Source organism: Podarcis vaucheri, assembly GCF_965113315.1.
Source record: "Podarcis vaucheri genome assembly, chromosome: 1".
Lineage (NCBI taxonomy): Eukaryota > Metazoa > Chordata > Lepidosauria > Squamata > Lacertidae > Podarcis > Podarcis vaucheri.
The window spans coordinates 75,792,121-75,819,304 of record NC_138759.1 but is presented as its reverse complement, the minus strand read 5'-3'; the positions used below and the strand labels follow the sequence as shown (position 1 = coordinate 75,819,304).

Below are 27,184 nucleotides of genomic sequence, written 5' to 3'. Positions count from 1 at the left end.
CCCAGATCCAATGGCTTCCTTAGGAAGAAACTATGGTTTGGGGAAGGAGTCATTATAGCTCAGTCACATAGTTCATGCAGAAATTCTGAGGTTCAACGCCTGGAATCTCCAGTAAAAAGAATGAGTTGCAGATAATAGGAAAGACTTCTGACTGAGACCCCGGAGAGACCCTGCCAGTCAGGGTAGACAGTGCTGGCCTAGATGGACAAATATTTGACCAAATATATGAAGAGCCCAATGAAAATTTTAAATTTCACCATCAGTAATTGCTTTTTCTTATTAATACTTTTTATTAAGCCTTCCAAAATATTTCAGCAATAGTCAATAAAGCAGCAATAAAAACCAATAAAAAGAGCTAAAGAATCATTTAAAATATTTGAGTTTTAATCTTGCACCTAAATCTCATTAATGAATGTCCCCCTCAGATCTCTTTAGGGAGTCAGTATAAGTTTTGATATGAAATCCAAGCCTCAAGTGTCATACTTAAACTTCATGGGCTGCTTATCTCTTTAAAGTATTTGTAGTCAGAATCAATTTCTCCTGAGTAACGTTTTCGCTGCCGTGTCAAGATGTTAAAGGAGTGGGAGTGGGGAGCCACCATGCGCTGTTCAGATATGATACACTATGCATGCCTTTTGTCCTCAGGTGTCACACAGAAATCTTGTTTGAAGCAGTTTGGGACTTGTTGCAATTTCCCCCAAGATCTCAAGGTGCTGTGAGGGCAATTGCAATGAAGAAGGCAGCAAGCAGTTTTGTTTTGCTTACAAAATAATTGATTTACAAAGTCTTCTGGCCACAGGCAAATGGTAGATGCAGCAGCAGATCAGGTCAGGTGGGCAGGTGAAGCTTGTACCCTGAGCTTTGAGAGCCACCATTTGAGGGTCCTCCCCAGCCTTTGGCACCACATCTTTTACCTGTGCCCTTTTCTCAGTTAATCATGGCTATGGTTCTGAATTGTTGTGGCCACCCATTCATGGTCAATACCTTGTCAAAATATCTGCAGGAAGTGACAGCAATATTTGGGGGCTCCTCCCCCTCTCCCCCCCACTGGATATTAAAAAGTGAAAAGGCAGGTGGTGTGAAAAGGCAGGTGGTGTTTTACTGTTAGGGTGTCTAACAGTAAAAACTCCTACTAACCCACCTACACTTTGAAAGGAGATATAGATTTAAAGGGTTGTTCCCAAATAGCTGGGTGTTGGGAAACACACCTATATCTTTCCAGACTCCCTGAGAGATCGAAAGTTGACTACCAAACAAAGAATGTAAGAAGCCGCCTTATTATTACTTATTGGTTTGATTTATCAAATTTATATCCTGCCCTTCCTCCCCAAGGACCCCAGGGCAGCACACAGACGCACAATCTGAAAGAAAAGATTCTAAAAACAATTACAGTAAAAAAATATTCTAAAAGCAGTTCCACCCAATTATCTTGGAGTTGCCAGGGTCAGTACTCTTCAGGCACGAAGTGCCTGGATAAAAGTGAATGTTTTCAAAATCCTCCTGAAACTTAATAACGATGGAGACAGGCACACTTCAATAGGGAGGCCATTCTACAACCAGGGTGCCACCTCTGAAAAGGCCCTGCTGGGCAGTCCCTAGCAAACACACCGCCAATAAGGTAGGTCAATTGGCTACCAAACCATACATTTAAAGCACATGTACAGGATACTCACGCCTGAAAGATCCTGGGAACTGTAGTTTACTCTTCACAAGAGTTATAATCCCCAGCATCTTATTTATTATTTAGGGGATTGCTTTAAATGTATGGTCAGGCAATTTGTCCTTCTAGCCCAGGCTTCCTCAACCTCAGCCCTCCAGATGTTTTGAGACTACAATTCCCATCATCCCTGACCACTGGTCCTACTAGCTAGGGATCATGGGAGTTGTAGGCATAAAATATCTGGAGGGCCAAGGTTGAGGAAGCCTGTTCTAGTTCAGTGATGGATCTCCTGAACAGAGCAGCTCCCCAGTGTCTCAGGAATAAGAGGTCTATCCAGTCGCCTTCAACCCAGTTCTAATAACCAGGGATTGGACCTGAGACAAAGAATAGGTAAAGAATACAGAGTGATGGTCCCTGCAGTTCTGGAGGTGGGTTATGAGTGCATTCCCAAATTCAGAGTCTCTGCCTAAGCATGTCTTCAGTGCTTTTGTTTTGGTGATAAAGATCTGGAAGGATCTTTGAGCAGCTGCACAATAAGAAAATAATTACATTCACATCTTAGGCACACTGATTTGCATTTATACTTGGGAGACATTCCGGCTGACAAATGTTCAATTGATTCATTAGCAAGTGAGCAGGCCAGACAGGTCGCACACACACACACCAGTTCTGCACTCTGTAATGCGCTGCTGCTCGTTTGTTTTGACAAGCACGGTTTGGCTTTAATTATCTGTGCTAATACATTGCTGGTAAATATTGTGCAGGCAGTCTTGGGTTAGTAATGAGCACTTGAATGAGACCACATTACAGCTCTCTCTGCTGTTTAAATTGCCCCTGCAAAGGCTGAGCTAGATGTGACACATGGCTGGCATATTTCTTCCCCACAACATTGTTTAAAAACCAATAGAAGCCTTGGGAACCCGCTTTTGGAGGGTGTTTTTTTGTGTGCTTTTGCATGTGTATACCATTGGGGGAAACTGCACTGCAACTGCACATCACATCATGGAAGAATCTTAAAAACAGCTGTAGCTCTTGAGGTGGTTCACTGGATGAAACCTTTAGCAGCCACTAAGTAGTGATTGAGAAGGGAGAGAACTTCATGCCAGTATCTTTAAGCACTGGGAGGTGATGGAGGAGCTGGCAGGTGGGTGTTGCAGGATCCTATTGCTTTGCAAAAATACCACTGCTGAGTAGATGGTCATTCCTTCTGACATCTGCAGCCTGCACCCATGAGAGAGACTACCCAGTGTGAAGCCGGCCACTTGTTCTGTGCTCACACATGCACACCACTTTCCCACAGCCCTCCAATACTTAAAGATACGGACGGAAGTTCCTCTCTCCTTTCAAACTGCATTGCAGTGTCTGCTGAAGGTTTCTCTGTAGGAAATCACCATATGACCCACCACAGCTTAAGATGGGAGATAAAAGAAGTTCTTTGCTGGCTCATTAAGTGAACTTGTGACAAATCCTTTTTTAAAAGTCAGGTGGCCTCTCTCCTTTCTGAAATCCAAATGCCTTCAGATGTTTGGTTGTGACACTGGCACTAATCAGAACACATAGGTTCCTTTTATTAACACCTAACAATAAGCTACCTTACAAAAAAAATGGCTACTAAACTACAGAATCAAGTCAGTAGCTGCCTGTTTAAGATCTAAGGAACCTAGTGGCTGTCTTTTATTTAATAAGGTTCCATCCTTCAATCAATTGACTTTCAGCTCTTTAAAAAACAAAAACCTGTCACTTTTTGTCAGCCAAACATGACTGGTGTAGAGCAGAGCTGCTCCTCTGTATTGGCACATTTTGGCTCTGTGGGCCTTGTTACACTCGTGTCTTGCAATGTTTTTTTCTTTATCCAAGTCTTCCTGGATACTGATACTGACACACACACACCCTGCTACCTTTGTTGTATTCTAAAGCTGGCATTCTAACAGGCTTTCCTGCTTTGTCCCATCTCCCAGGCCCTGATGACCAACATTTTCCATTATTGCCTCATTGTGCCCCCCATGATATTCTCCTTTGGTACTATAGCCGTCATTTCGGACATCATCCTGACCAAGTCCGTCCCTGCTTCTGACACTGGTAAGACCGGCTCCTCCGCCGGATGGATTTCCTTCTCCCTCTTTCTTGATGAAACCAGCTGGATGCAGTGCTTGATTCCGGTTCACTTCTCTGAAAACGCTATGCACTGCCAAATGTGTGTCTTGTGCTCTGCCAGAGAGCCCAGCAGGAAGAATGCCCAGTTCCAAAGTCTCTGCACATCTCACATGTATTATTTTTTTTAAACAAAGGGTAGCCTTCAGTGCGATTTGCTTATTTGCCAAGCCGGCAAAGACTAGTTAGGATCAGTAGGGCTGGAAGCTGCAAGGGTGCCTGCAAGGAAGCCAGTGACCCATATTGACTTAATGAGCCGGTTGCCGAAGAAAGAGACAGAATCTTGCAGGGCTTCCTGGGATTAATGTCCTTGGGAAAGACCTGTGCAGTGTCCCTCTGCTTGGAGGTAGGACCTAGGTGTCATGTGGCCTCCTGTCGCACCAGCACCTTGGGACCACCTCTTGGCTTGCAGCCTAGCAGCACTCATGCATAGGTGCAATGTTTGTGAACTGGGGCCTCCACAACGGGGCTACGTGAATGTTCACCACTGCAGTATGCCTGATTCCAGCAACCCCACTTAGAGAGGCATCCATGTTCATGCCCTGTCACTCTGCAAGAATGGAGCCTGGTGGTGGCGCCCATGCACTCTCAAGGCCACCACAAGTGAGGAATGGGAGTCCTCGTAATTCTTCACTCTTCCATGATGGTGATATGCAAGCTGTACCCCGGTGCTTCACAGTGTCTCCTCGGAACAATCACTTTACCTAAGCAGAAGACAAGCCATAGTGTTGTTGTTTTTCCAGAGAGTTGAAGGTGGTTTGAAAATGGGATTACTGCTTATGGTCTGCCAATCACCTAACTTTCAGCTCTGGGGGGAAAAGGTTTTCCAGGTTTTTATACAGACTTCTGGGATAGCTCAGTTGGTAAAACGTGAGACTCTTAATCTCAGGGTTGTGCGTTCGAGCCCCACATTGAGCAAAAGATTCCTGCATTGCAGGCAGTTGTGCCAGATGACTCTCATGGTCGCTTCCAACTCTACAGTGCTATGATTCTATGAAAATCCTGTCAGACCTGTTTGATCCCGGATTATAGCAGGATCAAAGGAATATGTATGTGCAATGGCAAGCAAAGGCCCTCTCAAGTCACTTACAGCCTGTGTTCAGATTCGGATTGGGAAGAGCCAAGTTCAAATTCCCACTTAGTCATAAAGTTAGCTGGACGGTGTTGGGCCAATCATTTCCCTCAGCCCATCCTAACCTCACAGGATTGTAGTAAGGATACAACGGCATTTTATTCCATGTGGAATGTTGGTGCCAATGTGGAATGTCTCCAGCCTTATACCACATGCACTCTGCATATGCCAGGATATTCCCATGATTATTCTGAGAACAATTCCTGTGAATCATGTTTAGTTTATTATTTCTTTGTTTACTATTGCATTTATAGCCCACCTATAAATGGGCAGTGTGGCATGGGGGTTCTGCCCCCCTCACCACCTTATCCTCACAACAATCCTGTTGGGCTGAGATGCAGTGACTGGTCCAAGGTCGCCTAGTGAGCTTTGTGGCTGAGTCGGGATTTGAACCCGCCACACCAGCTCTTTGTGTCCTTAAAACATGACTAAAGTGCCGTTTGTGGTTGCTAGATCAGCATGAGCTGTGGATATTATCAACCTTGGAAGCAACCCTACGCTTCTGAAATGAAGAAGCTGAGAGGGAAGGTTGAAAGGCAGCAGCTGGCACGGGTTCAGGCATCTTCTCAAAAGAGCTGTTATAAGGGAAATGGAGCCTGCTCTGCTTGCTTCCTGAGCCCAGAGGGGTAGCCGCAGTCACATATGAATGCTCCCTCAGTGGCCTAATCCCAAACCTGATTTGCATAGATTATTAGGTCACAGTTCAGAAGAATTTGCCAGTGTCTGCTTGGGAGCAGCAAAATACTGGTAATATAGCCTAGGAGCAAAATGTAGGGGGAACAGTGTCCTGGGACCCAGAGAATATGAGAGAGAGAAGGGGGGGAGGGAGCTGCATATAAGGGGTGGTGGTTTTGTATTTCCATTCAAGTAGATGTGTGTACTAGAATAATAGGAGCACGCAGTAGATCAGGGCTGGGTTACCGGCAGAGACATGTCTAGAATCTGTGTTATATTTAACAAGGGATGTTTTGGGTCTGTACTGAAGCGTGTAGCAATCATGAGCTTAAGATATGATATGAGCTTGCATATGTTTTCAGCTGAGGAAAATAGGTTGCTAGTGCTGTGAGGTGCGGAGGGGCTGGGTTTCAAAGAGGGACATTAGGGACAGCATGTATCACTGGAGAAAATTTCACAAAGTCTTTCGACTGCTCTTATTAAAGCCGTTTCTGGCAATTAATGCAGTGTGGGTGACTCCCAAAGCAGCACAGCTATTAAAAGTGCTTCAACACCCATTTCTGGCTGTGGGTGGAACTGCACGTTACCTGACCCACCCATCGATTCATTTAAAGACACCTCCCTGCTTTACAATCATGCATTGCCAGTTGAAATGTTTTCATTTGTGGCTTTTAAATAATTTTTTTAAAAAACCTCGACCTTTTTGACAGTTTCTTCACCAGTTGCAATTATTTCATTCATGGCTTTTCTTGTCAAACAAACTGAGGTTTTCCGGTGAGGAGAATTGCTAGACACCTTAAGGAACAAAAATCAAGGTCCTTTTTCAGGAGGAGCATGCATGCCTTGGGTGGACAGTGTGGGGGAAAAGATAGAATTTCTGCACCTTTGGTTGCCATGCAAACTGCAGCTGCTGAAATCCCTTCTTCTACACAACAGGTCAAGGTGCAACAGCCTTGCCCTTTTTTATCACCTGGCCACCCCTGTGCCAATCACCACGCAGTGTGCTCCAGTCAGGTGAAGCTCAATGCTTGCTCGAACGGCCTCTTCTCCAGCCATCCACTTGTCAGATTCTGTCGGTGTGTCAGCTATGGAGTCAACTCTTCTCGGGTTGCTGTTTCTCCTGCCCTACCCAGTGCCAGCTGCCTCCATCAGTCTACAGTCTTCTGGGTTTCTCTTTGGGCTGGATGCCACTCTGCCCTTCCCTTCAGCATCCAGAACAAGCTGTTTGGGTGTTAGGGGATAGGTCGGCAAAGTTCCAAGCTAAGGTCACTTGTTAGCACCCACGGTTAAGGTGACCAGGTCCAAAAAGAGGGCAGGGCTCCTTTAGTAGCTGTGTAGAAAAGGGAATTTCAGCAGGTGTAGCTCATCATGCAATTCTGTGCAACAGAATTAAACATATGCTTACATTTCCTTTTGATACTGGTGGCCTGCTTTTGCGCATCATGCTAAACCAAACTGTGGCTTAGCGCGATCTCCTGGGAAGGTGATAGTGGCTACTTTGCTCCTCATTTTACTGCTGCACCGTGCTGACCTAAGCATTGGTTTGACTTAGTGCCTTGTCCCAATTTGGTGGTGTTGCACTCTCCAGATTAACCTCAAGCTGTAAACCAAGAACAGACTTTGGTTGCAGCTCATGGTTAGCCCGGAGAGAACTAAACCACAAGCCACAGTTCAGATGACATGTTTAGCCAAACCATGGCTTAGCTCAGCAGAGTCTGCCAGTGAAACCTGCAGGGAGGAGCAAAATGGTCACAATCTCCTTGGGAACTGGCACACTCACACATTTATGCTAAGCCATGGTCAAAGGCACTGACTTGCCCCTCCACATTGAAGGGGTGCGGTTTCACATGACATATGTATGACATCATATGCATGACATCAGCGGGCAGTAGGGGATGGGGGCCTCCTCAATATTGGAAGGGCTCAGCCTCCTACCCAAAAATATTGAGGGGGCTAAAGCCCCTTCTGCCCCTGGCCACGGTTTAGCTTCGTGTGACATGCAAACTGGGCCAGTGGGATTTACTAGTGCTTCATCACACCCATCCCTTCTAATGCTGGTGAGGTACCAAGTTCCATGCTTGGAAATGGACTTCTCTTTGTTCCTTATTTCAATTGTAGAGTTGTGTGAATTGTGTGAAATCAGATTTATGGTCTGCCACATTACTGTGTTTAGGACTGGCATATGAAATCCCCGATTGCAGAAATGCTAAAGACACATTGGTCTAATACGCTGGTGTTGGAGTAGATACTGACATTAATTTTGATCTGCAGAATTAATTTTCTTTACGTTTTCTTCCCTAGGTGCCATGCTGGGAATTAGTTCCTCAGTTCAACCATTGACAAGGACAATAGGCCCAACTATAGGAGGATTTTTATACAGACGATTTGGGGTCTCATCCTTTGGTTATTTACAGCTGCTGGTTAATATACCTCTGTTTTTCTACATCTTGAGGAAGAGGATCCCTCACAATGAAGGGAAAGTACAGTAATTAAGTCTTCAGATGGTGTGCTGATGAGAAGATGTGCTATAACTCTATTTTAGGACTTTTAATTGCCCTATCTGACAGGAAATAAACTAATTTAAACCAGCTCCCTTAATGCACTGCAGTGTACTATAGATATGGTTGGGTAACTGTTGATGTTGGAACTGTTATCAAAGCCTAAAAGCTCTATCAAAGCATTCCGCACCTTTGATTGCAATCACACTGGGGATCTCTGAAGGCTCTGCAGATGGAATGTTTTTTCTTTAGATAGCAACATGTATTTCTGCCAGAGCCTCAACAGAATTTCTATTGTAAAAAAGAGGCCTAGTGTGGAATACACGGTGGGGGAAACAGAAAAAAGAAAACCAACAATTTCAAGTTACACGTGTCATGTCGATTTTGTCTCTAAGAATAGGATCCATGAAGCCACATCTCATCCCAGCCAGAAGCTCACTGCCAAATCCTAGAATTGTAGAGTTGGAAGGGACCCCCAAAAATTATCAGGTCCAGCCCCCTGTAATGAAGGAATCTCAACATCCAATTTGAAATTAAACCAAACCCTACCTAGCTTTGCAACTGTGCTAGCAGTTTTATTGTTGCACCCCTGTAGCTAAATAAGCCAGCCACTCTCGGACTAATCCCCACCCATTGTAATATGAAGAGAATACTGAGCTACTTTATGAGATTGTCTTTAAGGATTAAAAAATTGTGCATTCATGGCACTTTGAACACTCACATGATCTATATAAATGCTAGGTTCTATTAGTTGCCTTGATTCTGCCCGGTGGCATTGTCACTCCTTACCAGAGTGCGTGGCTGTATCATTTGGAACAAGTAGACAGGAGGAGTGTCAGAGATGGAAGAGTCTGCTTCTGAGCAGAGACCTATTCCAGTTGGCAGTCACCCCTTTCTGAGCCTACAGATCTGACAAGCAGACAGCAATACTTGAAAAGCTATATCCTCTCAAACAGAGCGTGACTTCCCTCAAGTCAGCAGAGGTGTCATGCAACTGCCTCAGTTAACCTCACACTTACCAAACTGGCAAGCTACACAGCTGTAAAGTGGTTAAACTGCTCTGCATAGCCGAAAGTGCTTTCAAAGCCATGTTTTGGGCTCAGCCTGTGTGTGCAGGCGTTGGGCTTATAATCCAAAACATCAAGAGGGCACCGGGTTGGGGAAGGCAGGTTTCAAACTTCTGGTAAGTAAGTGTTCGAAGATCTTTGCATACCGTAACTTCAGCAATCCTTTTAGCATGACACTAAGGCAGTGAGTGTCAGTGTAGTTTCGTGGTGAGCTGAAACAGTGGGACAAAAAGTGTGGCTTTTGGCATGGCTAAATAAACATGTAGTACTTCCTTCAACACCTGCTCCCCACAGCCCTGATCTGTTGCTGTTCTGATGTCTTAAGCTTCAAATTCTTCCTCAGCAACAGTGCTGGTGTCATGCAGGAGACTGGTCTGAAACACATTGCGGCAGCCAACCAGGGCTGCTATGAGGGTGGGGAGGGGAGTCACCTTTTAAGAAGGTATCGGGGCCCCACTGAAAATGCTCAGTGAGCATTCTGCTCTATCCTAGTGGTTAGCAAATCACACAGGAAAATAGCCTCTGCCCTCCAAGCTCAAGGTGCCCCTCCAGTGCTGTGCTCTACCCTTGTCTATGCTCTTGGTGTGGAACTTGATGGCTGGCTCAAAAGGGAACTTGCTCAGATGGAGCTGAGAAAGCGAGTTCTCCATAGCAGTGAAGAGGCACTGCCTTCCACCACAGCACAGTGGTACCTCGGGTTAAGTACTTAACCTGAAACTGTTCTTAACTTGAAGCACCACTTTAGCTAATGGGGCTTCCCACTGCTGCCATGCCACCGGAGCACGATTTCTGTACTCATCCTGAAGCAAAGTTCTTAACCTGAAGTGCTATTTCTGGGTTAGCGGAGTCTGTAACCTGAACCGTATGTAACCCAAGGTACCACTGTATGTTGCTTCGCTGAGCTATGTCACCAGAAGATCTTGAACTTCAGCCACCTTAAGGCACCACACTGGTTCTCTGCATGCTAGTGTGAACCAGGTAGGCTGACGGGTTTTTCTTGCAGTAAAGCCTTGGTCTGGATAACCTTTTGATTTCTTTTTATGATCCTGAGAAAGCATTCAGTGAACTGACCACTGGTCTGACTCAGTTGGGCTGCTGCGCTTTTAAGACAGGCCAATGGGGCTACTCTACGTGCATTTCTATCCTATCCCCGGCAAGGCTGAGCCCCCACTCTTCATATCTGCAGGCTCCTAAAGACACATTTGCAATTCTGCTAATACAAGGGCTTTCCTTAGTAGTACCCCACTGTCAGGTTGCAAGCAGAGAACCGTATTTCCACATCTGCTGATAAATAAAACACTTCACCTCAGATATACAGTAATAAAAAAGCATTTAATTTGGAATGGACATATTCAAATGCCAGAAGCAATTTTAAGACAAACATGTGCTTAAGGATATTTTATCAAAATAAATACAAATATAGATATTACAAATAATTTAAACTGGTTTTGCATCAGCAGGTGCTGAATATTCTTTGCATTTCATAAATAGAAAAACAATAGCATTTTTTGCAAAGCTAGGCATCCTGCTCACACAGCCATGCTTTGCCCTATGAGTCTTTTTTTAAAAAAATTAAAAAGTCTTTGGTCTGCAAATGCCTCTCGTAGAAGAGCCTGGCCTCTTTGCTCAGCCGCCTCATCAGACCTGGGAAGAAGCTGGGCACTCCTAGCATTCTCCTTTGCTTTCCTTCATTGGTGTCCTAGTGTCCCGGTTCAGTCTAAAACAACTGATTTTCTTTGCCATCCAGAGGTACAGTCTGCTGAAAACAAGAGAAAAGCAAATTATTAGTGATGCAGCGGGACAAGCAAGCTAGTAGCAAAAATAATAATGATGCTAAACTAATAGCAAGACTGCCTTTTTAAAACCTCGGGGATACAGAAAGATCCTATAAAGAAGCATCTAATAGTGTCATCCTTTTCTGAGGCTTAGCCACCATAGGCTAGACTTTAGTAGTTCTGAACGTTTACTTACAGCACAGTCCTAAACACGGTCTCCTCAGAAGGCAATCCTACTGAATTCCATGGGGCTTATTCCCAAGGAAATGGAGTTAGGATTACAGCCTCAGGAACCCACTGAGGTCAATTCATCCTACTACCAAATATACAGAGAAAATAAGAAGCTGCCTTAGACAAGAGTCAGACCACTAAATCTGCGTGGCAACAGCTCTCCAGGATTCAGGCAGAGAGTTTTTTCCCCCATTCCAATGGGAAATGCTGGGAACTGAATCTGGGATCTTTTGCATGGAAAGCTGTACTAGCTGGGGCCAAAAGGAGTTGTAGTTCAACACCAGGCTGGCAAAAGTTATTATGGCATATTAGCTTTGCTATAATAAACATGTTAGTCTCTAAGCTGCCACAAGACTCTCTGCTTGGTTTTCCTGCAACAGACTAACATAGCTACTCCTATGCAAATTATTGCCTCCTGTTTAGTTATTTGGGTCAAATAATAATTTGAGTAATATCACAAATAGACACCCCCAAACTCTACTGCAGAGACTCTCTGCAATGAGTTCTTAGTGCAAAACTCACAACATCCCAACCTTCCTGCCAATATCCATTCTCATCCAGATGACTTGTAATAACCAAACTATCGAAACCAGGGACAAGGAACATGGTATCCTCCAAGTTATGTTGGACTAAAAATCCCCTCATCCTTGATCACTAGCCATGCAGGCTGCATTTGATAGGAGTTGGAGTCTAACAACTCCTAGAGGGGTACAGTGTTTCTCATCCCAGGAACTCCTAAAAGTTTGAACAGCTCCTCTCTCCCAACATCCTGATCCTAACTTTTTTCTCCTTTTACTTGGAGGCAGATGAAAGTCGCCACTTAAAAATAAATGGCAATTCCTGCCTGGAATATGGGTGTGTGCTGAAGCAGCACATTGGTCACACAGAAAAAGCCATTGCCTGGGAGTTCGTTAAGAAGAGCCCCAGATGCACGCAGGTGTCACCCTCACTTTAGCCATTTATTCTGGATTACCTTTAACAAAGCCAGAAAGAGCCATTATTTGAGGAGGGCATAGCCCAGGGAGGCTTCCAGAGCCACCTAGCCTCTTACAATTCCTTAAATGGGACCAGCTGAATTACACGAAAAGTCAAAATGCAGCTTAATTTTTTATTTTTTGCAGACAGCCTGGCCCCACTGCAGTTTCAGAGTTCTGCTTCCTTGGCAGATGCACACATTATGCCAATTCTAAATCTGGGAGGAAACCAAGGCACATCCAAGTATTCTCATTTAAAATGATTAGTTCATCCGCAGTTTAAGCTGATGGAATTTAGGCGGTTTAAGACAAATGCTCCTGTTAACTTCAGTGGTACCTTGGTTTACGAACTTAATCCATTCTGGAAGTCTATTCTTAAACCAAAGCGTGCTTTCCCATAGCAGTGGGGGACTCAATTTACAAATGGAACACACTCAACAGGAAGCGAAACATGGTCTGCTTCCAAGGAAAAGTTCACAAACCAAAACACCTACTTCTGGGTTTGCAGCGTTCTTAATCCAAGTTTTTCATAATCTAAACCGTTCTTAAACCAAGGTACCACTGTAGTGTGTTACTGACGCTAATCTACGGTTAGTCAATGATCTGCAAAATCATCATCTAGAACCAAGCTCTGCTGCCCACAGGGAGGTTATGCGCAACAGATTCCACCAAATAAGCTTTCTCAACCCACGATAAATCCTGTATGGGGTAAGAAGGGGAAGGCCACTGAATTGCATACAAGTTTCCCAAAGTTGCGCTGGTTATAGACGGAGTGGTTGTGATCCAGCAGGCCCTATGAAGCAGAACAGGTCTTGGGGTTTTGATTCAGATTAATCGACTCAGAGGATCAATGAGTGAAGATGGGGAGGCGGGGAGGGGGCGAAGTCAGGGGGCAAACGAGACCAAGACGGCAGCACTCGCTCACCTCAGGTCACTCTCTCGCTCGGGGGCGCGCGTGTCGGGCTCAGGGGGCGCGCGCGAGGCGCCTGTCCCGGGTGGCGGCGGCCGCGTGCTCGGCGGCCTCCTGGCGGCTCTTGAAGTCCTCGATGGCGCGCTTGTTCTGGAAGTCGATGAGCGCCATGGTGATGGAGGCGTTCCAGCAGCTCTCGCCCGGGCACCGAAAGTCGATCTCCTTGCGGTCCGTCGTGACGATGGTGAAGTACACGTACTTGCCCGTCCGCTCCACGCAGTCCACCTTCTGGATGGAGCCGAAGCGCAGCTCCTTCCCGCCGCCGCCGCCCCGGGCCTTGCCGGCCTCGGGCGAGAAGAGGCTCAGGCTGTCCTTGCTCAGCACCACCGCCTTCTTCTTCCACAGCTGGAAGAGGCTGTCGCTGCGCTTCTCCAGCTCGCCCTCGCGGATCACCTCCGACGGCGACGCGGCGCCCGGGCCCTTCATGCTGCTGCTGCCGCTGCTCCCCGCGCTCGCCAACAGAGCCGCCGCACCGAGATCGCCTCGAGGGACCAGCGCCAAGGCCACGCTCGCCCACCTGCCTGTCTTGCTTGCCTGCCTGTCTTCCGACGGGGACGCTGGCCTCTCCAGCCGGCTCCGCGACGCCGCTGCTGCTGCTCCTGCTCGGGCTGCTGCGCGTTCTTGCGGGCGAAGAGCCGGCTGAGCCCTTTATGGCTTTGGGGCCGCCCCAGGCCCCGCCCTGCCGGCGCACCTCCGCCCTCGCGAGGAGACCCGGGATGACTTGGGCGCTTCTTCCTGCCGCCCACTCGCTCGCTCAGCCCTTCGCCCAACCCTCCGCCGCCGCCGCCCCCCCTTCCCGCGGCCTCCCGGCGGAAGCGGATTGATCCTCAGCCCACCCTCGGGGCCGGGAGGCGCCTGACACCGGCGGCTGTCAAAGCAGATCCTCCCTGCCTTTCCCTCCTCCAGGTCGCTTTCCCGTAGCCTTAGAGAGCAGCTCGTTTCCTATCTGCTGACGTGTTGGACTTGCCTTGTGTTCTTATCCCCCCCCCCCCATTAAAGTTCTCGAGGGGGTTTCCTGTTCCATCCGTTGGCAGTGGGTCAGGATCTGCTGAGAGGTCTCTTGCGTGGCTTGCAGTAGATCAGCAAGGAGATCTACACACAAACACACACACACACTAAATTAGGCTGCTGAGTTTAAGGACTTTTGGGGGGAAAGCTTGTGTTAGCCTGCAGGATGCCTGAGTCTCTTGTAATCGCTGGGGTCCTGGATTCAGCAAGGGTTAAAATCTAATGGAGGACTCCATTGCTGAACTATGGTCCTTATCACCACCAAAGTATGGGTCCATAGTATAACAAAGGAGGTTGTTCTGTGCCAGAGGGGAAATGGTTGGTGGGCTCCCACCCACCCTCACCTGACTGGTAGTGAAGAAGACAAAAATGCAGAGCGGTGTGAGCTGGGCTGGAAGCAGGCAGAAGCTAGTGAATGAGAACCATGCTTGATTTCTGCTTGAATCCAAGGCTATGACTATGGGAGATGCAGGACCTTCTGTGTGACATTAATGCTATGAGCCCGTCCGTTGTAGCATCAGGTTATATGATATATGTATAAGTAACCCATATATCATAAAGACTCCACAGTCTCTGCTGTCCCTCTTTCCAAGGAAGCAGAACCTTAGGTAAGCGCATGGAATCCCTGGAGTATCTTGCCCAAAATTGGTGCCGATTGCGGCTTTTGCTTCTCTGCCACTGGCAGAGGGAGCAGACCAGGTAGGAACCTTACACTTTCTAAGGGCTGGGACAGCTCTGACCCCCTTTTTCCCCCATCAGCAGCCAGCTATGCTTTCTAGCCTAATGGTAGGGCTCAGTTGTAAAATGCAAGAGCCACTTTTGTAGAGTTATCATATTTTGAAGAGCAAAAGAGAGGACACATTTGCCGATTTCTGCTTTTAACTATGGATCGCTATGACAACTCTACCCATAAAAAGGACCTGTCCTGGAAAAAGAGGACATATGTGAACCCTACTTTTGAGGAATTAACATTCCTCATAGAGAGTGGAAAAGAATTAAATAATTTGTGCTCTATGCGTGTGAACATATGAGGCGGCCTATCGCAGGCTTGAGGTTTCCTGAAGCAAAGGAAACTGAAGGAACGACACTTAAGATAAAGAGGCCTAGCCCTCCTCCATGAGCCAGACAGCCCAGCAGCTGAATGAAATCTGGGAGGCGTTCCAAGGCTGCAGCTGACTCAGACGTAGATAGTGGGCTAGGCAACAGCTGCATTCCTGGGGCCAGTCATCCTGTGAAGTGCAGGCATGCCAGGGAGCGAGGGTGAGGGCGAGAGCAGAGGTAACCAACATGGTGCCCTCCAGAAAATGGTGGACTACAACTCCCAAGAGCCCCTGCCAGCACAACCAATGGTCAGGGATGATGTGAGTTGTAGTCCAGAAACTTCTGTCAGGTTCCCAGGGTGAGAGGCTGGAAGGAGAAAGGAAAGATCCCAGATAAGAGCTGGGAGGGGCTACTACCTTCTATGAAAGTTAAGAACTACCTTTAAGAGAGGACATCATACCTTATTTTTACTTTTTGTAGCAGTTTTTGTTTTCATTTTCTAATTTACATTAGTTTTCTATCTTTATATTGTGTCATGAAAAAACTTTAATAAAAACCTGAACACAGAAACTTGGCATCAGGTTGGCTACCCTGGAAGTTTGCCACCCTAGGCAGCCACCCAGTTCTCCTACTGGTTTAACGGACTCTTAGCGCAAAGCACCATGCCATTGCCCACATGTGGGTAAAGTTGAGTCAGCTGGTGTCATAGTGATGTCAGGTGACTAACAAAGTGGGTGGCTCCACCCACGTGTCATACCTGACCTGGAGGTGGTGGTCAAGATAAGCATCTGGCTTGCTGGCCAGGCCCAGTTCCCCACTCTTGTGTCCATCGCCTTCTGACCTGAGAGCAGAACACAGTGCCCCTCTTGCACAGCTTTTAGTCATCAGCAGCCACCCATGAGCCTTGGCTCCCTAAATGAGGAACGGGGAAGGAAGGTACACAATCTTACAAAAATTAGCCACACAGCTAAGTGCATTCCCTTTCCATTGTTGTCCATAGGATTTAATTGCAACCAACTTTTGCTAAATGGTGCCCACACCCGCAGGAGAGTCCCTCAATGTCTCACTATTTTTTAAATCAACGTTTCCACTTCCCTCCCTACCCTTTTTATATTTTTATCCAGCTACCTTCAGTACAAACGGGCTGCGTTGCAGTCAGAGCCCTTGGACAGGCTTTGAATTGACTTTGTGCACTTGGAAAGGCAACAGAAAGAAGGCATGAATGAAACCCAGATCAAGGCTGAGCAAAGGTCAGGTGTGCAGGCAGGCACATGTTTGCACACGCCCTGCTCCAGATGTCCTGTTTGAAATAATGGGTTTTCTTTCCTGGGAACCAGACGTTTGCTATGGGATTCTTGACTTTCGGTATTGTGCTGCTTTCCAAGGCCGCACCCAATTCATACTAGCACATACTGGTCATTCAGATGATGCCAGTGCTGTTCCTCCAGTCAGCCTACACCTCTACCTACACTTGCTCGTGTTTTTTGTTGTTGGGTGGTCCTGAACAAAGCAGACTGCATAAGGGGTTTGGGGAATTGTTTGGGGATCCACAGCTGTGAAGCAAGAGGCAGCAGCATTTCTGGGGTGATGAACTGATAGTATCTCACTGGACAAATCTGTCATTTTGGTTCTCTAGGGCTGTGTACACATTATACACTTAAAGCATGTGCATGCACATGCACACAAAAAACTCACAAAAAGTACCCTGAAACTGTAGTTTACCCCTCACATAGCTACAATTCCCAGCACCCTTAACAAACTACAGTTCCCAGGATCCTTGCGGTGGGGATGAACATGTTTGAGATGTGCTTTAAAGGTATGGTGTGTACACAGCTTAAGTTTCTCATTTTTCGAGTCTTAAATTCAGTTCTCCACATTTCTGCAGCAATCAGCGTTTTAAAATTAAACATAAATCCTCATCAAGGTTTGTCAGCTTTTTAGTGCAAAACTATAGTAATAAGCATATATTTGTAGGCAGTTTTGACTAATAGACAAATTATTGCAAGCTAGTTCTCCTAATATCTTGCATTCTGTATGTTATTTTCACTAATACACACGTTTTATGCACATTTACCCCAATATGCATTTTGCACGTACTCTTTGGTTGGAGAACTGTACTTCAAAATTCAGACAAGTGTGGATTTTGAAGAATACCTGTGTTTCAGTTCACATATTGGATTGAGAAGTGCAAATTAGGTAGGTTCTCATTTAAATGCAAACAAAATCAAATGTCTTCTCCATCCCTATTCATCGCATTGAGGATATTGTTATGAGTTTGGTGGTGGGGAAGGCTGTATGCCAAGACTCTTCTAATGCTTGGGTACAGCAAGTGTTAAAATCTAAGCAATGGTTCAAATTCCTGAAATAGCCAGGCTAGCTTTCTGGTGTGATAATGGTCTTCTAAATATGGGTCATTAAGGTAACAAAGGAAGTGGCTATGTGCCAGATAACAAATGGGTGCCCACCCTCTCACAACTGATTGGTAGGTAGTTAGAAAAGACAAAGACCAGAGTTGAGTTGTGTGTGAGAGAGCTAGAAGCTGGAGGAAGAAGCAGGCTGAAGCCTGTGAAGGAGAGATGCCTGATTTCTGCTCACATCCAAGGCTGTGGCTAGGGGTGAAGCAAAACTCTCTTGGAATGTTAACACTGTGAACCCCTCTATCATAGGCTCAGGTGGTATATATGTGTTATTAAACCATATATCATAAAGACGCAACCATTTCCACTATATCTCATTCCAAAGGAAACATGAACCCTGGATAAGCGCTACCTGGAATCCCTCGAGTTTTGTATCACTTGGAGATTGGGATGGTGTACAACAACATCATGCTTATTGAGAAATGGAGGAGTCTTGAGAATGGGAAATGCAATAATTGGTGTGCCAGAAATTGTCTAGTTTCTAAAGTTTGGGCTACTTAACCTGAAACCAGCTCCATAATCAAAAGCTCCAAAGCTCCATTATGAACAACCTTTCTGCTGGTATATGAGTTGGTATATGAGTATGTCGAATCTCCTGTGTTGAAAGCATATCTCACACAAGGGCATTCTATCATGCAGAGAAGCAGAAGTTGCTTCCATCCTGTACACCTGCATGAGCTTTGACAGCCGGATTTGCCTACATTTTAACAGTTGGCTGGTTTCTCAATCCATGCCCAGTTGACAAAGGAGCCCATCAATTCTGATAAAAGTAAGTTTTTCAAAAACAGGAAAGGGAATTAAGAAGATTAGAATCCAGGCAGCATTTTTGAACACATTGAAACAAATGAATCTTGGAGCTGTATTCATTTTTGGGGTGTGTTTGGGGGCGGGGGCAGGGAGGTCCTGCATGAGCAAATGTCATGCAGGACAGGGTGAAAGGCTTTTAGCTGAAGGAATCTTGCCTTTTCCTGCTTCTTAAATGCATTGAAAATACAGGTTTCTATTATAAAAAATTCATTTTTACATTTAAAGCAGCAATATTTTTTTTCCAAATCATGCTTGCACTTGGCTGCTCTGGTGCAAGTGTAGCTGGCAATTACAGAGCCAGATGTTATTTAGGTTTCTGGGTTTTTTAAAAAATATGGTTTCCATAAGCGATTCTGGTGAGAACACACAATGGCCGTCAACCCACCTTTTAATAAATTTTGGTCCTTTGGAGTCAAATAGATGAGTGAAGTGCAGAACAAGTAAGGAGCTTAAAGGAGGAACCCTACCCCTGCCCATCACAGAGGGGTGTGTTGACTGCAGGATAATCTGCCTGCTGCCCAACCCACCCCTGGATGGAAGGTAAAGGCTGGTTCTTAAAGGGTGGCCTTCTCGTTGACCTTACCCTACGATTGCCTGCTGGCTAGACAGCTGGAAAGTGGTAACTAGGCCAATTGTATTCGACAGAGCCAATGTGGCTTCTGCACTGCAGCAGTGAAAGAGTCGAAGGCATGTACAAAAGCACTGTTTTCACAGCAGCAGGGAGTTCTTGGGTGCGGCAGGTGCTTTGCAAGTTCTGTGGGAGGGGGTCAGCTCATGGGATCGCCTTGTCTTGCCACAGCCCCGTCAATGAATTTACTTAAGTTTTCGTTAGGACAGTAGAAACCAACATATCCTATCATTAACCACCTTGCCCTTTTGCTAAGGCCAAGCAGGATTCAAAAGTGCAGTATGAGAGAGTCCGAGTTACGCAGGCTTCTTCCCTGGTTGGTAGGATGAGCAGATGAAAGGTGTCCCTTTCATAGTTTCATAATAGTTTCCCCCTATGACTGCCCTGGTCAAAGCTCCTTCCTTTACATCCAGTGTCAGGGGTCAGTCCTGCCTTCTTGGAGAAAGAATCCAGCCTTAATCTTGCCCACTGTTTTGTGACATTTTGATGGCTCCCTGTAGGTGTTCATAGACCGTGCAAAGCGAATTGGCACTTGAGGATTGTTTCGCTTTCGCTCTCAAAGTGTAGATTTAATCTAAACGTTTTAATGGCAGTAGCAAAGAAACGCTAAAAGGACCGACCATTCAGAATTATCTGCTGAGCCAAAGGAATAAAGGTCCAAAGTGCAAGTGCAAATCCTGAATGGCAGGTTTTTCATTACTGCGGAAAGAGAGGTATTTATTGCCCAGTTCACCAGGCCAGGAATGTGGCATCGAGAGAGATGTGCACACAGACATGAGAAAGAGATTGTTTTATAGCTGGCAACACAGATCATGGAGAAGACAGGGGAGGGGGAGGGAGCAGAAACTGGGACTGTGGCTTTTGGAAAAAACAAGCCGGTATAATACAGAAAAGCAAACAGGACGGCATGTGTGTCTGTGACCCATGTTCATACAGAGAGCTGTTGCAGGAATTTATGTATAGGTGTGGGGGGGAGTGCCCCTCCAGCAGATATCATGCACATGCAGCCCACCACCAAAATAAGCACAATCACTTATGTGACTTTTGTGACTTGTCCCCACAAAACACTTCATCACAGTTTCTTCCTATCTTTTCAAAGGGCCTCTGCTGCACAATACCAAATGTTAGAATTCACTGATAAATGTGTCTATGTACTGGCTCACTGGGAAACTTTCAGAAATTCATATAGATATGTGAGCTCAGCTACTCAGCAGCCCCTCTGCCTGAGTGATTATTCCTGGCATCCTGATACCTGAGTGCCAGACAGGTAGCCATTCCAGAAATAACAAACCCAGATGAAGAGAAAATGGTGTGGTTAATGTGGCTGGGAAACAGGAAAATGTAAATGTCTCTTTTGTTACACTTATGGGTGTTTGGTGGAGGGCAAGGGGAACCATTGGGCAGGGTCCAGGATGCTCAGATTACTGCCACCCTTTCATGATGTAACCATGATGTATTAGTGATGTAGTTTGGGGGGGGTGTAATATGGGGATTAGCAGCTAATAAAATTTTGGGTTCTCTTTTGTTCGGGGGGGGGGGGGGCTTCCTTCTTGTTTCACCTGGTGGCAGGTGGGAGTCCTGTCACGACAGTCTTCAATAAAGACCAAGCCTACTGGCTGCTGTTTTGCTCTGGTATTCCTAGCTGGTGTTCTTGTTTTTTTGTCCAAGGGAGCCCTCAGATTTCTCCGTTAACAGAGCAGAAGACTATGTGCCTCCTAGACTCAGGCATGCTGGTCATTAAGAAAGATAAAGAAAAGCGACAAAGAAAAGGCAGCTGTAAAAGCTGCCTTCCAAGTATGCAGCCCATGCATCTAAGCATCCCTGGGGTGGCTGCCTGTGTCTTTTGCTGTGGGTGGGGATATCTATTCCCATCTGTGACCATTCATCCACTGTGCACAACTACAGTGCAGTCTTATACACGTCTCCTCAGAGAATCAGTAGGGCTTACTCCCAGGGAAGTGGGCATAAGGTTGCAGCCTGGAGCTGGATTGGGCCTGTGCATTCTGGGATTTGCAGCTCTTTCGGTGGATTTCTGTGTGTAAGTTCTTTTAAGTTGCCTGTGGCAAAAAAGCAGCCAATAAATTTAATAAAAATAAAAATAATGGCGGCTGTACTAAAATGTTTACACTATAGATCAGGGGTAGGGGACTTTTTTTGACCTGTGGGTCACTTTTGCCGACAGGAAATGTTCTACGGTAGTGAAGAATAGGGTCGGAGGTATTTAGTGCATGGGACTAGAGACAAATGTGGGCGGAGTAACAAATGTGATTCTTATCTTCATACAGTAGGCTAAATAGAAACCAGAGTGTCAGCCGCAGGAAAATCCTGCTCTGCCGACTCCTCTGGTAATGGTGGCATGATGGGAATTGTAGTTCAACAGCATTTGGAGGACACCATGTTCAGGAAGGCTGTGCTATTTATATGATACTTTGCTCGTTGGGAGAGTGGATTTGCAGAGCTGCTTCCGCCTAATTAAGGGAGGAGCCAGAGTCCAGGGATTGTGACAATTACTGTCACCACCTGACACTGCAATTAAAAACTTCCATTACTTTCCATGTAGCTTGCCTGGGTTGGTGCTTTGGGAACTGGATTACTTACAAATGCAGGCAACCAGCACATTCCAAGTCTAAGAAAAAATACATTCGGATCTACATAATAATAGCAGCTGTCACAGGCCAGACTGGGGGGGGGGGGGACAAATACTTTAACTACAACCATTTCTCTACCCCGCCCCCCAAAAACCAACAACATAAAGTTCCTACCCTACTGTGTTTATATTCCAAGACTATAGGATAGTTAGGTGCATGAAGATCACTGCACATTTGTAACTTCAGCTCTGCTGTATCCTTGACACACTCTCACACTACGTACATTCTTAGCATTGACTTCAAATTCCTGGCAAGCTGGCCTGCAATTCCTGTTCTGTGGACTCTCCTGATTATGATGGCATGACCAGCTCGCAGCATTTCCTGCAAACTGCTTTGGATGATTGGCACTTGGCACAATTCCACACAGTTCACTTTTCCAAAGAGTGATATGACTCCTTATTTTAAACATGACACTGTTTTCCCTGGTGAAACCCTCCTGCACCACATACTGGGAGCAAATTGCCTGCAAGGAAATTTGCAAGGTGTTTGATGCAAAGCCCACTGAAGGAAAAATTCAATGAGCCAAACCACTTTCAGTTTACCAAGTTCAGGATCACATTCACTCAAGCTGCAAACCACTACAGTATCATGGCTGTGAAAGATCATGGCCTTAGAGATGTGTTATTTTGGCAGTATAGATACAGTATATTGTTGTTGTTGTTTTAAGATAATATTTATTAGAATTTTAGAAACAATAAAAAGGTTACAAAATTTAAACATAAAAAATAGAGTAGAAAAAAGAAAAAAAGGATACAAAAATACCAAAGACAAATCACACAAAAAGTAAAAAAAAAGAGTTAAGAAAAAAGAAAAATCAGTATTTCATGTCTTATAGTTCATTTACTTGTTTCCTGGCTTCCTCACACCTCCCCTTTTGTATTCCCGTTTAAAATTCCTTTCAGCAAATCCTTACCCTCTATCATTTATCTTTACTCAGTATTTTAGCCTATTATAACTATGTATTTTCAACCATTGTCAATCCATATTTGCATATTCTTAATAATCTTTTTGCCAATACCACTTATTTTCCATTCCAACATCATTTTAACATTCATTAATTTTACAGTATTTCTGCAAGTAGTCTTTAAATTTCTTCCAATCCTCTTCCACCGACTCTTCTCCCTGGTCACGGATTCTGCCAGTCATTTCTGCCAGTTCCATGTAGTCCATCACCTTCATTTGCCATTCTTCCAGAGTGGGTAAATCTTGTGTCTTCCAATACTTTGCGATGAGTATTCTTGCTGCTGTTGCTGCATACATGAAAAAAGTTCTGTCCTTCTTCGGCACCAATTGGCCAACAATGCCCAGGAGAAAGGCCTCTGGTTTCTTCAGGAAGGTATATTTAAATACCTTTTTCAATTCATTATATATCATTTCCCAGAAAGCCTTAATCCTGGGGCACGTCCACCAAAGGTGAAAGAATGTACCTTCAGTTTCCTTACATTTCCAACATTTATTATCGGGCAAATGATAGATTTTTGCAAACTTGACTGGTGTCATGTACCAATAGATATAGTATATTGTGTTTACTTCATACTACCTTGGAGCTGGGTGATTGTCAGTGGGAGAGGGCTGGACCTCAGCCCCAGATTTGTGTATTCACTTGAATAGACAAATGAGGTCAGTGCAACTGAAGGTACAACTTGATGTTGCAAAATTCCCAAGCAGAAACTAATAATGATGATGATGATGATGTCCATGGAATGGAACTTTCCTTTCCTTCCAGATTTCAACAAGGGAAGATATCTGTTGTTTGTGGAACATTAAGGGTAGAGATTTCAGTTGTGCTGTGGCCACAAGGGAAGCCACTAAGATTCCATTGCAATCGTTGATTTAACTCCCACTCTGTGTCAGAAGCTGTTAATCTCTTGCTGGCAGCCTCTCAATGGTCAGTTTTTGAAAGGCACTTCAACATGTGAGCAGGGGCACCATTTCAGATGTCAGCGAGCAAATGGTTGAAAAAGACCTGCTGCCGAATACATTCAACATTTAAACTGTAGAAGGGAGGGAGGGAGGGAGGGAGGGAGGGAGCTAGTGTATTCTAAGACCATTTGAGGTGATTATTTTGTTATTCTATCAATGCAGATCAACAAGTCATCTTTTTTAAAAAAACAACAACCCAAAGCTAATCTATTTCTGCCTTTGGTTTGTATGCCTAGTGCACAGGCCGTTCACTTATTTATTTTACAATAGACACTCAGAAGAGGAAGATGGGAAACTGCTTTATACTAAGGCTCCCTCCCTCCAGACCCCCTTTCATGATAGGGCTGGGGTAGGTGAGCCACAGCAATGCCCATGTCAGAAAGGTGTCTCTTCCCTGCTCCACCTGCTGTTACTGTTATATACTCTACTCTGGCAGCAGCTCTTGGGGTGGGGGGCATGTCTCGGGAATATGTCTTTCCCTCCAACTGCTTTTTGGTTCTCTTAGCTAGAGATGGCAAGGTTTGACCCTGGGACTATTTTCATGCAAAGCCTATGCTTGGCGACACTGAGCTATGACCAGAGATTTAGGTGCTCCTTAGAAATAACTGTGTGTAAGGCTGCAGCCTCAACACTATAGCAGTATGTATACAAGAAGAGGGGTGGGTGGGAGGTAGCTCAAGGGAGAAATTGTTCCTATGGGATTTCTCAGTGGAAGGAATCCTTTCCTTCCTTCTCTCTTGCCTTCTCTAGACTGAAAATCTGCTTGCGTGTATCGCATAGTGTAAATACATTAGCATGCATGCTTGCGACTGAAAATTGCACACACCCTCTTGCATATGATAAATTGTTCTAATGCAGGCATCGACTGATCCACTTGGTGTGCCTAATGATTTATGGATTCACTCCTGCCTGAAAGATGCCCCAGTAAGCATATGGTTGGGTAATTTATTATTTTCACCAAAGAAACCAGAACAGAACAAGTAGAATAGCTTGACAGCACAAGGCATTTACAGGTCCCAAGTGCTCCATGTTGGAACCTCTGCTTTTCCTTTTAAGTTGATGAGATAAGCATGGCACAGCAGGTTTGGCCCCTTGGTGTTTGCTAATTCAATATTGGTGGGTGGAGCAATGTCGTCAAGTTGCACTTTTCATCTTCCTCCTCCATCGGGTATTCAGATCCTCTGAACACGCCTTGCTAACCAGCTTCTCTGGGGCATGTCACAGACTTTGCTTCCTTCCGTTGAGGGTTTTGAAATGCCCTGATGTAATGCCTCCTCAGTAATTTAAGAAACGGAAAGGCATTAGCAATCACCTGAGCAGGAGATTATGCGCTTTCCCAATGGTGCGCATGGGATGCGCCTCATCAACACTCTGCTATGCATGTGGGCCGCAGCAAAGTTTTAATGACGAAGAAAAAAGAGCTGTAAAAAGGCAGAGGGTGTGTCTGTTAAAAAGGACACGAAATTCAAATGTAAAAGTGGCAGGTGGTGACTTCTGTAAGCAGATGCTTTATATAGAATCAGCAATAGTATATTTTGAGTAGACAAATTCGTGGACGAGAAGGCTGACAATGGCTGTCTACTTCCTCCAGCATGCCTCTGAATTCCAGTTACTGAGAATAAGGAGTGGGAGAGAGCTATTTCACTCATGCTCTGCTCATCAACTTCCCGTAGGCATCTGGTTGGCCACTGTGAGAGGAAAATGCTGCACAAGATGGGCTCCTCTTGTGTTCTTTGGTTGAAAAGAAACTGAGGCATCTAATCATAAGACTGCATTTTAATCAAGGCTTATGTTGGCTTATATCTTGATCAGGTTCCTAAATTAAATGGGCTTAGATTTTCAAATGTTTCATGCCAGGCAAGAAGACTAGCTGTTTAGAGAACACTGGCAATGTTTTCCTCCTAGACAAGGGGCCCCTTGATTGATAGCAGAAAACAATTCTCAAAGTCGTAAAAAGGGGGAATTACAGGCTGAGAACGAGGACACTGACCCTACATGTTACAGAAGATAAAAAAGGCAGAGATAAACATAATTAGGAATGAGTAAATAGTAAAATAATACCAATGTGCCTCCCAGTAAAATGAGCCAGATCTTCTTTCTAAGGTTAAAAGGCCAAGACCAAATGGAGAAGCATCTAGCTGGCAGAGAGAGAGCATTTTTGGGAGAGCATTTTTGGGAAGTCTTTTTAAAGCTGTTTCTTTCTTAAACTGAGAGAGTTAGAGGGCAATAAATGTTGGGAAGAGCTAATGGGAAAAGCAGCTGGCTGAAGGGGGGGTGTAAACTGAAGAGGCTTCTTTTGAAACTGTTTTAAACTGAGTTCCTTTTTCTACTTTACAAAGGCCTTATTCCTTTTAAGAGGCTACCTGTGTTGTGTATTAAATATATTGGCTTAAATGTAATTATGCAAAGGATTTAAGAAATGCTAGATTCTTATTTCATATAGTTGTAAGAGTTGTATTTATCCTGAAATTAAGTCAGCCACCAGCCTAGCCCCCCTGCCAGACAGGAAGACGCCATCCAAGCAGTCCTGATATATAGTGGTCAGGCATTTGTTTGGAAACCTTCAAATGAAGGAGATCTTTCAATGTTGATGTGAAACTCAAGATCCTTGACATATGTTTAAGATAAAAATTTAAGATTAACCATTTGTTTTAGAAGGCAATAGGGCAAGGAGGGCAAGAGGTGAGCTGGTAATTAAGATTCCTTGTTGAGACACATGTAAGATATATTACTACTTATTTGTCATTTATAGATGTAACAATATATAGCTCTTTGTGTTCCATATAAGGACAGGAGGATATGGGTGTATCTTTTAGGATTGGTTATAGCAATCAGCCAATAGGAAATTCAACCAGGCTGATTGGACAGAGGCAGCCAAAGGAGGAGCAAGGGGCCTGGGCTGAGGGAATATAAGTGCTGGCCATAATGGCAGGAGGGCAGGCCAGAGCTTGGTAACCATATACCACTGTGCCTCTCATTTATTTGTCTGACAAATAAATTATTATTTTAATTTCTCTATTGCTGCGTTGAATATTTCATTCCAGCTAAGCGTTAACCACAAGCAGGGTGCTACAAAACCAGAGGAATTCTGGGATATCATCATGTGACTTCAGTAAATGTGATGCTCTGGAAATGGAGGACAGGAGGACAGGCCAAACCCTATAGCTTATTTTTCAAACCTTGTGGGTGAAAAGTACAGAAGTGAAGCATGCCTCCTGCGGCAGCTAATGTACAGTAGTACCTCGGGTTACATACGCTTCAGGTTACATACGCTTCAGGTTACAGACTCCGCTAACCCAGAAATAGTACCTCGGGTTAAGAACTTTGCTTCAGGATGAGAACATAAATTGCGTGGCGGCAACAGGAGGCCCCATTAGCTAAAGTGGTGCTTCAGGTTAAGAACAGTTTCAGGTTAAGAACAGACCTCCGGAATGATTTAAGTACTCAACCTGAGGTACCACTGTACTTAGGTTCATATGAGCAGTCATTCCATCCACTCCTGTGTATGTTTACTTAGGCTGTGTATGCCCTACACCTTTGAAGCACATTCAAAAAATACTCTTCCCCTCAGATAATTTT

At 45.1% G+C, this 27,184-nt stretch overlaps 2 protein-coding genes across 3 annotated transcripts in view; one reads left to right on the top strand and one right to left on the bottom strand.

Moving 5' to 3' along the window:
• The window catches only part of SLC67A1 (solute carrier family 67 member 1), an 80,977-nt gene extending 72,770 nt beyond the window's left edge, over nucleotides 1–8,207 (top strand). Inside the window, exons 10-11 of the mRNA XM_082194560.1 lie at nucleotides 3,619–3,739; nucleotides 7,920–8,207. Of these exons, the coding sequence (XP_082050686.1) occupies nucleotides 3,619–3,739; nucleotides 7,920–8,107 (309 nt within the window). The 3' untranslated portion in view covers nucleotides 8,108–8,207. The remainder of the gene's footprint in view (nucleotides 1–3,618; nucleotides 3,740–7,919) is intronic.
• Nucleotides 8,208–10,496: 2,289 nt separating this feature from the next.
• On the bottom strand, nucleotides 10,497–14,636 carry LOC309515047 (pleckstrin homology-like domain family A member 2). 2 transcript variants are annotated; one of them, XM_082192655.1, is made up of 2 exons: nucleotides 13,089–14,636; nucleotides 10,497–10,942 (listed from the first exon to the last, which is right to left on the bottom strand). In XM_082192655.1, the coding sequence occupies exon 1, from the start codon at nucleotides 13,557–13,559 to the stop codon at nucleotides 13,128–13,130; it is 432 nt and encodes a 143-aa protein (XP_082048781.1). In that variant the 5' UTR covers nucleotides 13,560–14,636; the 3' UTR covers nucleotides 10,497–10,942; nucleotides 13,089–13,127. The 2 variants fall into 2 exon arrangements, with proteins under 2 accessions (XP_082048781.1, XP_082048780.1); XM_082192654.1 differs by having other exon boundaries at nucleotides 10,497–10,939; nucleotides 13,089–14,633.
• Between the last annotated feature and the right edge of the window lie 12,548 nt (nucleotides 14,637–27,184).